This window comes from Eriocheir sinensis, unplaced genomic scaffold (genome assembly GCF_024679095.1).
Source record: "Eriocheir sinensis breed Jianghai 21 unplaced genomic scaffold, ASM2467909v1 Scaffold925, whole genome shotgun sequence".
Taxonomy (NCBI): Eukaryota; Metazoa; Arthropoda; class Malacostraca; order Decapoda; family Varunidae; genus Eriocheir; species Eriocheir sinensis.
This window is the reverse complement of record NW_026112303.1, coordinates 73411-88455: the sequence shown is the minus strand read 5'-3', so window position 1 is coordinate 88455 and position 15045 is coordinate 73411. Positions and strand designations below refer to the sequence as shown.

The 15045-nt window shown below is 50.8% G+C and overlaps 1 protein-coding gene across 1 annotated transcript; it reads right to left on the bottom strand.

Annotated features, from left to right (window-relative positions):
* Window positions 1-1708: 1708 nt before the first annotated feature.
* Window positions 1709-12752, bottom strand: LOC126994929 (uncharacterized). Its single transcript, XM_050854197.1, has 3 exons — window positions 12738-12752; window positions 12207-12366; window positions 1709-10865 (listed from the first exon to the last, which is right to left on the bottom strand). Exons 1-3 carry the CDS (start codon window positions 12750-12752, stop codon window positions 1906-1908), a joined length of 9135 nt encoding a protein of 3044 aa, XP_050710154.1. The 3' UTR covers window positions 1709-1905.
* Between the last annotated feature and the right edge of the window lie 2293 nt (window positions 12753-15045).

Here is a 15045-nt window from a genome sequence, read left to right as displayed (position 1 = left end):
ACAAAAAAAATTATGTCTGGGGTAAGAAAAGACAAGTTAAGAGGATGCGCGGAAAACGGCAAATAAAAATACAGTATACGAGCAAGAATGTTTGGCAAGATTTGAGTATAAAATAAAAGTTGCGAATAAGATGATGTTGAAGGAAGGTGTTAAAATAAAATAAATTCTGGCATAACTTTTCTTCATAATGTTTTGTCATCATTTATTGTCACCGCGTGCTGGTGATGACGATGCGTCTGTTTTAAATGTATATTATTCCCATTATTGTCATCTCTCGGTGAAAATAAACATTATGGACATGATGAGCAACTCGTTCTTTCTTGCAATCAATGGCGATGTTTTTGGTCCTGAACTAAAAAAAAAAAATGCAGACGCAAGAGACCTTGGGCCGCTTTCACAGTCGTTTTGTTTGTTTTGATCGTTAGCAATGGTGCCGATCGACGCTATAGTTTTCCACGTGAAACTGGCCTATGGGGTAGTGGCGGCTGCAGAGGTGTTGAGTGTGTGGTGAGGTGCAACTCATTAGGGATTGCTTGCTGGCGACCCTGGATGACATCACTCTGACCGCACTTCATGTTTGCTTCTATTATTCCATCAGATTCCTCGAAGTAGTCGCACTCGTGAGTCTTTCTTGAAATATACAAGGAAACACAAGATGCGTCTGTACGGGTTTAAGTGTCTGGCTCCATTTTGAGTCCAAGTCAACGGAAGAATGTTCGCTAGCGTTTATATCAGTGTTTATGTTGTATTAACGTTCATGCCGGGGATGGGATGAAATGGTGAATATCCCCGGCGTGGTGACGGGGCCGAGTCAAGTGGTGAATAGTGGTGGTGCGGTTCCTGTTGCGGTTTTCTCTCAATACTGTGACTTTTTGAGCGGCCACTGAAACATTTACGAGGCGAGTGTTGATAAACAAAGAACTGTCCTCTCAATCGTCACCCATGCGCCACCATCGTCATCATGATCTTCAGTCGATGCTAGTCTACTGCGGACTAAAACCTTTCCCAGTTTTCTCCACTTCAGTCATATCTCATGTTAGTGAGGGCTACGTACTCCATCTTGCTCCGGCAAATGTTTTCATCTCAGCTCTCCACCCCGTTCTTTGTGTATCCTGACCTGTATCATAATTACTGGGTTGCCACTCTGTTACGTTGGTGGTCCACCTCTTATCAATTTTGTGCATAGTAAGACCTGCCCTAAACCATTTCCTGTTCTTATTGGTCGTTTCGATAACCAACTTTTGACCGCCACCCAATCCGTGTGCTCCCTCCCAGTGTCTCAGCGCCACCACACATTGATGATAAAGATGAATTTATGGCCACTGTGTGAAGATAATAAAAATGCTACAATTTTTCGTCAGGGTGATGCCAACGACGTCTTTGCCACCGCCAGGCGGGGTGGCGACTCCTTGGTTATTATCGCCGCGCGGCAGTGATCGTCACTTTAGGGAGGACGGGCAAACAAATGATCATCTCAGAAAAAAAAAAGATTTAAGGAATAGTAAGATAAAAAGCAAAGATTATTCTGGCTTCATTTTATTCAGCCGTCATACATACAATAATAAAAATTTTCCTGCCTTTCTTTGGTTACCGAAGGAAGAAGAGGACAAAGACGAAAACTAATATAATACATTTAAATCCCGTAACAAAGAAGTGGACGAAAAACTGTAAATAATGAACCCTGGAACGCGCGTGCGCGAAAAGAGAGAGAGAGAGAGAGAGAGAGAGTACAATAACCAATACGTGGGAAATAAATTACATTATAAATAAATAAATAGACACACAATCTTATATATTTAACAAGCGTTATTACATGGTAGGCAGCAAAAAAAAAAGTAATATAAAAAACAAAAAAAGGTTACTTGCCAGGAATAGCAGGTCGACGTAGCCTACGATGATTCTAATTTAGTTCGCCGTTCTGGAGAGACCAAAAAGAGGTCGTGAAAATCTGGATCGTCTGTAATCAGTGCGGTCGTTCGTGGGTCGTAGTGACGTGGCTCCGACACCTCTTGGTCGTTCCTGCCGCGTCTTGGGGGAAATCAGCCTCGTTCTGGTGCGTTGAGGCCCCTCGCTGCTCTGCTCCTGAAGATTGGGCAGTCCGTACAGCCTTGCGGGGCGTTGAGGCTTGGGCACCTCGTAGAGCGTTGTTGGAGTTTCGTATCGTGTCCTTGGGCGCTGGAGTTTCTTGATCCTTCGTCTGAACGGTGTGCCGGGCTGGGCTTTCCTCGTGGTGGCGATGGAGGGGCGTGCTTCTTCCGTTGCTTCTGGAACGAATGTAGTGGACAGTTCTTGCTCATCTGGGGACACAGTGGTGGTGACGTCATGCGAGAATGTGGTAGCAACAGTTGACTCAGCAGCAGCAGCAGCAGCAGCAGCAGCAGTATTAGTGGGAGTATTCGGGATAGCTTCCTCCTGCTCACTTGGGAGAATGGTGACCTCTTCCTGCTGACTAGCAAGGAAAAAAGTAGTGTCTTCTTGCTGGTCTGCTGGTAAGGTGGTGGCGTCGTGCAGCTCACGAGGGATGAAGGTGGTTAGTTCCTGCTGCACCGGGATGAAAGTCGTCACCTCCTTCTTGAGCGGAACATCTGTGGTGGTGGTGGTGATAAACTCCTGCTCCTGCTCCTGGATCGTGCCAACCGTCGTGGTGACCTCCTGCTGAACTGGCATGAACGTGGTGACCTCCTGCTGAACTGGGACGAATGTGGTGACCTCTTGGACTGGGATGGCGTCCTCCTGCTCGGATCCTCTGACAGAAGTTGTGACCTGCCGGATCGGAAGGAATGTGGTGACCTCTTTCTTCATGGGTGCGAGGGTTGTGGCCTGCTCTTCCTCGGGAAGGCTGGTCGTGATCAAATCCTCCTCAGCAGGCAATAGGGTTGTAAATGCTTCCTGCTCGATGAAGGCCAGGTCATCCTCCGTTGCAGTCTCTGTTTCTGCTGCTTCGTCAGTAATCACCAGGGTCGTAGGGAATACTTCGCTACCCTGCTGGAATTCACCGAAGCCCTTGTCCTCAATTACGTGAAAAGTAGTCGTCGCGGGAAGGGTCGTGTCTGCTTCTGCTTCTGTTGCTTCCTCAGTAAACACAACAGTCGTTGGGAGTACCTCCGTAGCCTGCTGGAAGGCCCCTAAGTCCTCGTCCTCAGTCACATGGAAGGTCGTCGTGGCGGTCTCAGGAGTTTCTTGGCCCCCTCCAGCCTGCAGCAGACTCACCATCAGGCTCTCGATGGCCTGCTGCAGTGAGTTTTTCTGAACCCCGTCAGTATTCACCGTCGTGGAGTGACTTGCCTGTTTTTCCCTTGCACTCTGTCCTGCAGCTCCTCCACCTTGTCCCAGCTGCTGAAAGAAGAGAGAAATGCCAGATTGCGTTCGATCGTGACCCTCCGCTGGAGTGCGGCGCTCTGACGAGTCCACGTCAAACACTTCCTTCGTGTCAAGGGTCTCTGTTGTGTCCTGCACCTCAGAAGAGATCAGACTCTCTTCCTGCAGGATGAAGGTCGCAGAGTCTTCTGGGTTACCGGTGGAGAGGCGTTCAAGAGAGAAGAACTTGTCCACGGGCTCCGCAAGCTCCAGGGACAGCGGTTCATTGGGGTCAAAGACAAAGAAAGAGTCTTGTTGTCCTGTTGACTGTACGGACTGGAGCTGCTGAAGATGGACTCCTACTGATTGTAATTGTTGTTGACGATGAGGTTCTTGAGGCTGGGGCTGTTGCTGGGTCTGAACTTGTTCAAAGTGGATCTGTTCTTGAGGTTCTTCCTTTTGAGCGTCTTTGAAACCCTGGGAGGACTGTGCGGGAGAGATAGGTTGTGCAGACGCTTGAGACCGCGTCGAGAACAAGGACTCTCCGACCACCCCTCTCGTTATAGCTTCCTTTGAGTCCAGAACCTCCACTGTGTCATGGAGGTCGTCGTGCGGATCTTCTGTGACGTCAAATACTTCCTTAGATTCTAAATGCTCTAGGGTGTCCACAGTGTAGTCGTCACGCTCCAGGGACACGATGGTCCTCAGGGGCTGCTCAGAAGACAAACGGAGGCCAAACTTGTGCTCCCCAAGTGTTTGGGAGGCTCCGGATTCCCCAGCAGTTTGTGAGCTGAAGAGTACCGCGGGGGGCAGAGGTACTCCAGACCTGGCCTGCTGTGGAGGAGCGGCCTCTTGTGGCTTTTGTAGTTGCACAGGTGACTGAGGTGCACGCGGCGCCTCGCCCTCCAACGCTGACAAAGGCGCTCCACTGAGGACAGCAGGTGTTTGTGACTGCTGCTGTTCCACTGAGGACAATGGTACCCCCTGGGCATCTAGCGGCTTGGGTTTTATAGCTGATTGCGGCTTTTGGCTCTCTGCCGGTGCAGTAGCTACTCCGTCGTCTTCCACAGGTGCAATCGTGTTTTCATGACCCACAGGTAACAGCGGCAATCCGGGGGATACTTCAGGTGCCTGTGGTTCGATGCGTTCCAATGATGGCATGTGTACTCTCTGAGGTGTTGGCATCACAGCTGAGGTGTGCTGGGCAGGTGGACGAGACGTTTTGAGCTGCACCGGTGACAGAGGTACTCCATGGCGTTCCGTGGGTGCCTCTGGCTCTGTGGGATGCACCGGCGGCAGAGATTCACCACGTGACTCAACAAAAGCGTGTGTCATTTGGACTTGCACTGGTGCGGGAGGCTTCTTTTGGGGTGCTACTTGTGCTGTGTCCTGTGCAGGCACGCTGGACACAGGGGAGACAAGTTCTTGCTGGGGGGCGGCCTCAGCTTCCGTCTGGGCTCCAGCACCTGCCAGGAACACTTCATGCCGGGCTGAGAGAGTCTGGTCCACGCGCCTAAATTCCACCGGGGAGTCCGCGGGATGGTCACGCTCAAGGGAGGGTCGCAGGTCTTCAGCCCAGTCAGGTTTAGTTGAAAGGTCTACTACGAGGATCACCTGGTCAAAAGGTGACGCTTGCCCTGCCTCTGTCTGCGCCCCGGAGGAGGAGAGATCCACTCCAGCTTGTTCTCCTGCCACAGGTTCCACAGTTTCCACAAGCACTTGAGGCCCTGAGTCAGCCAGCAGCACGCCATGAGCCTCCAGGGTGGCAAGGTTCACAGGCACCAGCCGCTCTAGGGAGTCATGCTCCCCCACACGCTCCAGGGAGTCTTGCTGCTCCACGCGCTCAAGTGACAGCTGTAGGTCAGGGGATTCGTCCTCCCTAGAAACTTCCAGCACGAAGGCCGTCTGGGCTCCATGTGACGCTTGCGCTGACTGCGAGGCAGTGAAGGTCGTGCCACGTAATTGCTGCTGCTGTTGTGAAGTAGAGACAGACACGCCACGCTGTACCGAGACTCCTTGTGGCTGTTGTTGTAACACTCTAAATTCTAGTGAGTCTGTGTCTGTGGGGTCCGTCAGCTCCAGAGAATCTCTTGAAACAGTGAATGACACGCTGTTTAGTCCTGAGGCTCTCTCTGACTGTTGTTGTTGTTGTGAGACACTAAACTCCAGTGAGTCAGTGTCTGTGGGGTCCGCCAGCTCCAGAGAGTCTCTTGAGACAGTGAAGGACACACTGTTTTGTCCTGAGGCTCCCTCTGACTGTTGTTGTTGTTGTTGTTGTTGTTGTTGTGACACTCTAAACTCCAGTGAGTCAGTGTCTGTGGGGTCCGTCAGCTCAAGAGAATCTCTTGAAACAGTAAATGACACACTGTTTTGTCCTGAGGCTCCCTCTGACTGTTGCTGTTGTTGTTGTTGTTGTTGTGAAACTCTAAACTCCAGTGAGTCTCTGTCTGTGGGGTCCGTCAGCTCAAGAGAATCTCTTGAAACAGTAAATGACACACTGTTTTGTCCTGAGGCTCCCTCTGACTGTTGTTGTTGTTGTGAAACTCTAAACTCCAGTGAGTCTGTGTCTGTGGGGTCTGTGAGCTCAAGAGAGTCCCTTGAGACAGTAAATGACACGCTGCGTTGGTCTGAGACTCCCTCTGACTGTTGTTGTTGTTGTGAAACTCTAAACTCCAGTGAGTCTGTGTCTGTGGGGTCTGTGAGCTCAAGAGAATCTCTTGAAACAGTAAATGACACACTGTTTTGTCCTGAGGCTCCTTCTGACTGTTGTTGTTGTTGTTGTTGTTGTGAAACTCTAAACTCCAGTGAGTCTGTGTCTGTGGGGTCTGTGAGCTCAAGAGAATCTCTTGAAACAGTAAATGACACACTGTTTTGTCCTGAGGCTCCCTCTGACTGTTGTTGTTGTTGTTGTTGTGAAACTCTAAACTCCAGTGAGTCTGTGTCTGTGGGGTCTGTGAGCTCAAGAGAATCTCTTGAAACAGTAAATGACACACTGTTTTGTCCTGAGGCTCCCTCTGCCTGTTGATGTTGTTGTTGTTGTGAAACTCTAAACTCCAGTGAGTCTCTGTCTGTGGGGTCTGTGAGCTCAAGAGAATCTCTTGAAACAGTAAATGACACACTGTTTTGTCCTGAGGCTCCCTCTGACTGTTGTTGTTGTTGTTGTTGTTGTTGTGAAACTCTAAACTCCAGTGAGTCTCTGTCTGTGGGGTCTGTGAGCTCAAGAGAATCTCTTGAAACAGTAAATGACACACTGTTTTGTCCTGAGGCTCCCTTTGACTGTTGTTGTTGTTGTGAAACTCTAAACTCCAACGAGTCTGTGTCTGTGGGGTCTGTCTGCTCTAGTGAGTCTCTTGAGATAGTGAAGGAAACGCTTTGTTGGCTTGAGACTCCCTCTGATTGTTGCTGTTGTTGTTGTGACACTCTAAACTCCAGCGAGTCTGTGTCTGTGGGGTCCCGCAGTTCAAAAGAGTCTCTTGAGACAGTGAACGACACGCTGTGTTGGCCTGAGCCTCCCTCTGACTGTTGTTGTTGTTGATGTTGTGACACTCTAAACTCCAATGACTCTGTGTCTGTGGGGTCTGTCAGCTCTAGTGAGTCTCTTGAGACTGTAAAGGACACGCCCTGTTGTCCGGACACCTCCTGTGAGTCTCGTTCCAGTGATGGCCGCAGTTCTAGCGAGTGGGCGGCCTCCAGCTGGAGGGACAGGCCCTGGTCCTGGGCCGAGAGGTCCGGGGCGCTGCTCAGGCCGGACAGGCTCACCACCGGCACACCCAGACGCTCCATCACGGCCAGGACCGACGCCAGTATGCCCGACGACTGCTCCTGCTGACTGTCCGCCGCCCCCGCTGAGGACGGCTGTTCCGCCGCCCCTGCCGAGAATGACTGTTCCGCCGCCCCTGCTGAGAATGACTGTTTCGCCGCCCCTGCTGAGAATGACTGTTCCGCCGCCCCTGCTGAGAATGACTGTTCCGCCGCCCCTGCTGAGAATGACTGTTTCGCCGCTCCTGTTGAGAATGACTGTTCCACGGGTGCTGCCGAGGGCTCCACCGGTACTGTTTGCTCCACTGGTGCTGCTGATGTGTCAGGTTCCATCGGTGCTGCTGAGTGCTCCACAGGTGTTGCCGCGTGTTCAGCAGGTGCGAACTCCTGCACACGTTCTGCTAAGTCTTGCTGAGGTGCCACCGTGTCCTCCATAAGTACCGAAAGTTCCTCCTGTGCTGTCGAGTGTTGGGTGGCGACGAAATGCTTTTCTGGCGTTGCTGAGTGTTCCACAGGTGTTGCTGAGTGTTCCACAGGTGTTGCTGAGTGTTCCACAGGTGTTGCTGAGTGTTCCACAGGTGCTGCCGATTGTTCCACAGGTGTTGCTGAGTGTTCCACAGGCGCTGTCGGTTGTTCCACAGGTGCCGCAGAGTGTTCCACAGGCGCTGCCGATTGTTGCACAGGTGATATCGTTTCTCCCGCTGGTGCTGCCGATTGTTCAACACGTGTCACTAAGTGTTCCACAGGTTCTGTTGATGGTACTGATTGTTCCACAGGTGTCGCTGATTGTTCCACAAGTGGCAAGTCTGCCCCAGCTAGTGTGTGCTCCACAGTGGCCTGGGTCCGGGTGTCAGCGTGGGCGCCTGCCTGCTGGGTGGAAGGGGCCGCTGTCGGGGCCGGGGCCAGGCGCACCGGCACGCGCGAGTGTACGAGTCGCTCGTCACTGAACCTCTCCAGGGACTCCCGGGACTCTGTGGCCTGGTGCCGCTGCCCGGCCGCCGCCATTGGCACGCCGAATTCCACTGACTCACGAGACTCTGGAAACTGTGGGGCAGCTGGTAGCGGTGCAGCGCCAGCATGTTGACTCACCAATTCCAGTGACTCTTGTGAGTCAGAATACTGTGGACCCGCATCCGAGAGGGGTACGCCTTGCTCCAGTGACTCACGTGACTCAGTGACTTGATGACGCGTGGCAGAGGGTGCACGAATAGTTTCTTGGTGCCTCACAAACTCTAGTGACTCCTGTGAGTCAATGTACTGTGGCCTCGTGGCAGAGAGGGGGACGCCGTATTCCAGTGACTCGCGTGACTCAAGGATCCTAGTAGGAAGCTTAGGTGGGAAGGTGACGAAAAACCGTTCAAGAGTCGAGTCTTCTTGTGACTCTGACGAGCCAGTGTACTGTGGCCCCGCGGCAGACAGGGGCACGCCGTACTCCCGTGACTCGTGTGACTCACTGGCCTGCCGGCCGGCTGCTGTTTGGAAGGAAACTGAAAACTGTTGCTGAGTCAGCTCTTCCAGAGACTCCTGTGAGTCAGTGTACTGTGGCCTCGTGGCAGAGAGGGGGACGCCGTATTCCAGTGACTCACGTGACTCACTGGTCCTAGTAGGAAGCTTAGGTGGGAAGGTGATGAAAAACCGTTCCAGAGTCGAGTCTTCCAGTGACTCTGAGTCAGTGTACTGTGGCCCCGTGGCGAGGATCGGCACGCCGTACTCCTGTGACTCGCGGGACTCGCTGCTGATGAAGCGACCGCTGTGGCTTAGACGCACCCGCAGGCCCTGCCGCTCGCCCTGGCCGCCACGCGGGGGAGACACGGCCTCCAGCGTGGCGTGGGGCGGGGCCGGCTGACGGAGGCCTTCACCCTGCTGCCCGCTGCTCTGCACCACCGTCACTGTCTCCTGCTGACCCACCTGCTTCCCTTTCTGCTGACCTGCTTGTTGCATCCTCGCCTTCTGCTGATCCTGTCCTGCCGCATGTTGCTGCTGCTCAGCTCTCTGACTGACCTGCTGATCTGCCTGCTCTGTTCCTGTCTCCTGCACGCTCTGCTCAAAGAGGCTGCTTTGTAGTATTTCCTCTTGCCTGCTTGTCCCTGTTTGTTCCTTCCGCTCAGACTGCTCTTCCTGCTGGCCAGACTGCTCAAAGTGCTGGTCCTTCTGTACCGTTCTTTCTCCTGTCTGCTCAAAAAGCTGCTCCTCTTCGCCTAACTGCTGAGTGTCAGCCAGCTTGTGTCCACTCTGCTGGAAAAGTTGCTCTTGTTCTTGCCGAATCTCTTGCTGTCCCTGCTGACTTGCCTGCTGCGCCCTCTCCTCTTCTTCCCTCTGCTGGAAGTGCTGTTCGGTCTGCTGTTGTATTTCCTGCTGGTGGTGAATGACCTGCTGTTCCTGCTGACGTGCCTGCTGTGCCTTCTGCTCAAAGTGCTGCTCAGTCTGCTGTCCCTGCTGACTTGCCTGCTGCGCCCTCTCCTCTTCCTCCCTCTGCTGGAAGTGCTGTTCGGTCTGCTGTTGTACTTCTTGCTGGCGGTGAATGACCTGCTGTTTCTGCTGACGTGCCTGCTGTGCACTCTGTCCAAAGTGCTGTTCAGTCTGCTTCTGCTGTTCCTGCTGACTTGCCTGCTGTGCCTTCTGCTCAAAGTGCTGCTCAGTCTCCTTCTGCTGTTCCTGCTGACGTGCCTGCTGTGCCTTCTGCCCAAAGTGCTGTTCAGTCAACTTCTCCTGTTCCTGCTGACTTGCCTGCTGTGCCCTCTGCTCAAAGTGCTGCTCAGTCTGCTGCTGTAATACCACCTGCTGAGCTTGGGCTTCCTCTTGACGCCTCTGCCCAAAGTGTCTCTCCTCCTCCTGCTGACCTTCCTGCTGTGACCTTGATGCGTGCCCCCTCACCGTGAAGTGGCTCTCGTGCTGCTGCCTCCTCCTTTCTTCCTGTTGCCTCCTACTTCCTTCCTGCTGTCTCTTTCCTTCCTGCTGACTTGCCTGCTGTCTCCCTGCTTCTTGCTCTCTTCTCCCTTCCTGCTGTCTCCCTGCTTCTTGCTCTCTTCTCCCTTCCTGCTGTCTCCCTGCTTCTTGCTCTCTTCTCCCTTCCTGCTGTCTCCCTGCTTCTTGCTCTCTTCTCCCTGCCTGCTGTCTCTTTCCTTCCTGCTGACTTGCCTGCTGTCTCCCTGCTTCTTGCTCTCTTCTCCCTGCCTGCTGACTTGCCTGCTGTCTCCCTGCTTCTTGCTCTCTTCTCCCTTCCTGCTGTCTCTTTCCTTCCTGCTGACTTGCCTGCTGTCTCCCTGCTTCTTGCTCCCTTCTCCCTTCCTGCTGTCTTCTGGCTTCCTCCTGTTGCGTCCTTACTTCCTGCTGCCTCTTCCTCTCCTCCTGCTGCCTTCTCTCCTCCTGTTGTCTCCTCTCTGCTTCTTGCCTTCTTCTATCCTCTTGTTCTCTCCTCTCCTGCCTTCTTCTGTCCTCCCTCGCCTCCTGCTGCCTCCTCTCATCCTCCTGTCTTCTTCTCTCCTGCCTTTCTTCCTGCTCCCTCCTCTCTCCCTCCTGCCGAACCCTTTCTTTCTCACCTCCCTGCTGCCTGCTCTGCCCCCTCAACCTCGCCCTGCTGCCGAAAACTGAAGAGTCTGAGGCGGTGACGGGGGAGGCGGCGTGGGGAATGACCGGCGCCACGTTCTGTCCTTGGCTGCCGCATTCAACGGAGTGCCACCACGTGCAGGTCAGCGTTCCCTGGTTGAAGATGGTGCCGTTGGGACAGAGGAAGGCCCGCCCCGTGCGCTGGTGGTGGTGGCGGCAAATGTGGAAGACTTGGCACTCGGCGTCTTCGTCCGCGTGGTAACCTGAGGGAGGAGGAGGAGGAGGAGGAGGAGGAGAAGAGGAAGAGGAACAGGAGAAGACGAAGGGAGGGAAGAGGAAGCGGAGAGGGAAGAGAATGACCAAAAAAAAGATGGAGGAAGAAAAGGAGGAGGAGAGGGGATGGAGGAGAAGAGGAGGAAGAAAAGGAGGAGGAGAGGGGATGGAGGAGAAGAGGAGGAAGAAAAGGAGGAGAGAGGATGGAGGAGAAGAGGAGGAGAGGGGATGGAGGAAGAAAAGGAGGAGGAGAGGGGATGGAGGAGAAGAGGAGGAAGAAAAGGAGGAGGAGAGGGGATGGAAGAGGAAGCGGAGAGGGAAGAGAATGACCAAAAAAAATGGAGGAAGAGAAGGAGGAGGAGAGGGGATGGAGGAGAAAGCGGAGAGGGAAGAGGAGGAATAAAAATAAGGGGGAAGAAAAGGAGGAGGAGGAGGAGGAAAAAGAAGAATTAAGGCGAGAAATGGGAACCCAATATTATTTCTTTATATTACTTTTATTGTTATTGTTATTCCTGTTGTTGCTACTACTACTACTACTACTACTACTGCTACTACTACTACTACTACTTCTACTTCTACTGCTACTGCTACTGCTACTTCTACTGCTACTACTACTACTACTACTACTACTACTAATAATAATAATAATAATAATAATAATAATAATAATAATAATAATAATAATAATAATAATAATAATAATAATAATAATAATAATAATAATAATAATAATAATAATAATAATAATAATAATAATAATAATAACAATGCTGATGATATTAATGTACCACCACTACTACTAATACATCCATAAAATACAGTATCTCCCTCTCTTTATCTCCATATACATCTACTTATCTGTTTCCATCTATTAATGAGTCTACCCACCCAGCTTTCTATATATTAATCTGTATCTATCTGTCTATCTCTATCCTTATGCCTTTTTTATTATTTCGATCTATGTACAACCATAGACTTGGTACAACTTATCATCTATCTATCTATCTATGTGAATGTTAATGTATGTAAGTTATAATGCATTCTTTTCTCTATCTCCATATCTATTTTTTTATGTATCTATTTACCTCCCATGCTCACAGTTCCTTGCACTACTCTCTCCTGTGCCTCGTTAGTCCCTCCATGCTCCCTTGCTTACATAAACATATCCTTGTGTATTTAACCTCATTTCCACTGCAGAATAGGGAGGATAATGCTTTTTCTCATTCCCTTCTTTACCCTCCCATGCTTACACTTCCTTTCATTACTTATTTACCCATATATACCTCCCTCTTTTTCTTTTCCTCATCCCCTGCCTTTCCTTTTCTTCTCACCTGGTTCTCGGCCCTCGCACGTGAAGGAGGTCTCGGGTACCCGCCAGTAGATGGGGTAGTCGACGCCAGGCTCACCCGGCACAGTCTCTCTCAGCCAGTCGAGTTTTTCAGCCTCCGTTGCCCCGTCATGGTGTGCGCCCCGCGTGACTCTCTGGTAGCCCTAGGAGCCGAGGGACAGGAAGAAAGGAGGTGGTGATGGGGATGCAGGGATGGCGTGGGTTAGAAAAAAAGGTGTTTCTGTAGATACCTTGTCATACTATCACTAGGCTCATAAAACTACCCATGGAAATACCCACAACCTCTACGAAAGCCTAAACAGATGTTGGTGTGTAAGCTCAGGGATGTTTAAGAATATGAGCCTAAAAGGGAGGTGTATCGGTGCAGTTCAGAAACTTGACGCCTCACTAAAGCTCTAGATAAAAGGCTAATGATACTTAACCTAATCATACTTAACCTTACCCCATCTTACCTAACCTAACCTTGCATTGTATATCTTACCTAACCTTGCCTTGCCTTACCTAACTTCCTTACCAAACTTAGCCTCATCTTACTTTACCTTCAAGTCATAGCCTACGTACCACTAACTGATAACAGACTGACAACCAAAGCAAGAGTGTCAGCCATTGGAATGTAGACGTCAGGAGAGAGGAACTTAGAACATTTGCTCTACACTAACATCAGACATAACGGAATCAAGAGTGGCAACCCATGGAATGTAGAAGTCTGGAGAGAGGGACTTAGAACATTTGCTTTGCATTAACAGCAGACATAACCGAATCAAGAGTGGCAACCCATGGAATGTAGAAGTCTGGAGAGAGGGACTAAGAACATTTGCTCTACACTAACATCAGACATAACGGAATCAAGAGTGGCAACCCATGGAATGTAGAAGTCTGGAGAGAGGGACTAAGAACATTTGCTTTACATTAACATCAGACATAAATAGAGAACGTTGGGAAAGGCCTCTGTTCTGCAGTAGACTAATAAAAACGTCTGATGATGATGGTGGCGATGAATAGGTGTGGATGATAAGGCGGTGGTGGTGGAGGTGGTGGTGGTGGTGGTGGTGGAATATGTGTCGATGATGTGGTGGTGGTTGTAGTGGTGGTGGTGGTGGTGATGGTGGTGGAGGTGGTGGTGGTTGTAGTGGTGTTAGTGATGGTGGTGGTGGTGGGAGGTTGAAGAGCTGGGAATGATGCGATAATTGTAGTGGTTGTCCTGTTTGTGGTGGTGGTGGTGGTAGTGGTGATGGTGGTGGTGGTGGTGAGTGGAATAGCAGGGAATGATGCGATACTTGTGGTGGTGGTTGTGGTGATGGTGGTGGAACAGGTGTTGATGATATGGTGATTGTGGTGGTTGTAGTGGTGGTAGCGGTGCTGGTGGTGGTAGCGGTGATGGTGGTGGTAGCGGTGATGGTGGTGGTAGCGGTGATGGTGGTGGTAGCGGTGATGGTGGTGGTAGCGGTGCTGGTGGTGGTAGCGGTGATGGTGGTGGTAGGGGATGACATGGCTGGGAATTATGTGATTGTAGTGGTTGTGGTGGTGGTGGTGGAACTTGTTTGAGGGCGGGAAGAACGTTGGCCTCTGTTCCTTAGATGAGAGCAGAGGGCAAAGAATACAGGTGGTGGTGATTCTATTCCTTCCCAGTAAAGGATATCGACCAAACAAAAGAACATATCGACCAAACAAAAGAACATAGACGCACCCGCAGGCCACAACACAGATAAGAATATAGATGAATGATTGATTAAAAAATGAAAAATAGATAAGAGATGAGGTTCACGCTAAAGAGGTCGATCCAATTTAACTCCGGAGGTCTGTTGATACTACCCACGAGGAGCTCACAAAAACGTTTCAACTTTCTCCCACCCCCTGCTGCTCACACCTAACGTTTCTTCAAGGACTAGCCAGGTGGTATACTCACAAAAACGTTCCTCTGAAGATTGGCGCCTTGTTGCACTACTAAACACGCTTCTTTGCTCACAACAACGAACAAAAAGTTTCCCTAAAGACTGCTGCCGTGCTATATTTAATGAAAGAAACGTTTGTAAACTCAAATCGGCACCAAGGTGTTTCCAAATTCACAGCAGCAAACGAAAACATTTCTTGATACACCCGCTTAACATCCGCGCTCGAGGTTTCTCCAACGATTGTAGCATCAGTACCGTAGTGCTCACAAAATAAAGATTCACTTACGACTGGCGTCATGAAACACTAATTAATAAATTTCCTTATACGCAACAGCAAGCAAAAAACGCCTCTGTGTCCTACCTCCTCAGAATCGTTAGACCAGAGTTTCTTAAAGAACTGGCCAGCGGGCACCCGCAACACCGTTCTATTAAGGTCAAGTGACACGGTAATGCTACACCAATCATCTACTATTTTTCAGATTCACAGCAGCGAACAAAGTCGTTCATGTGATACAGCAGACAGACTTTCACATCCAAGGACCAGAGGCAGGTGTAACTCACCCCCAAAGAAACGTTTCACTAAGGACTTGAATCTTGCTGTCATGATAAAAAACGTTTCCACATCCCCAGCAGCGAGGACTAACGTTTATATCCACTAGAACTTCGTACCTTCTACACCACAGAACTTCAAGAACTGGCCAGGGGGTGTCCATATAAACGTCGAGCTAACTGCCACCATCTTGTACACTCACAGGGGCTGGTGGGCGGTGTATCCTCAGAGCCAATCCATATCTCGAAGTTACGGATCTAATTTGCCGACTTCCCTTAGACACTCACACGAACATTGTTATGCACTGCCACCTTCCACCGTTCACACCCAACGTTTCTTTACGTGGTGGTGTATATTTCACTAAAGGCGTTTGCGCTGTT

What these genes read in the sequence shown, in the direction of transcription:
- LOC126994929 (XM_050854197.1), bottom strand. An exon ending in GTGCGAGGGCCGAGAACCAG is followed by an intron (nt 10,866 to 12,206) that starts GTGAGAAGAAAA and finishes CTCCTCCCTCAG; the next exon opens with GTTACCACGCGGACGAAGAC.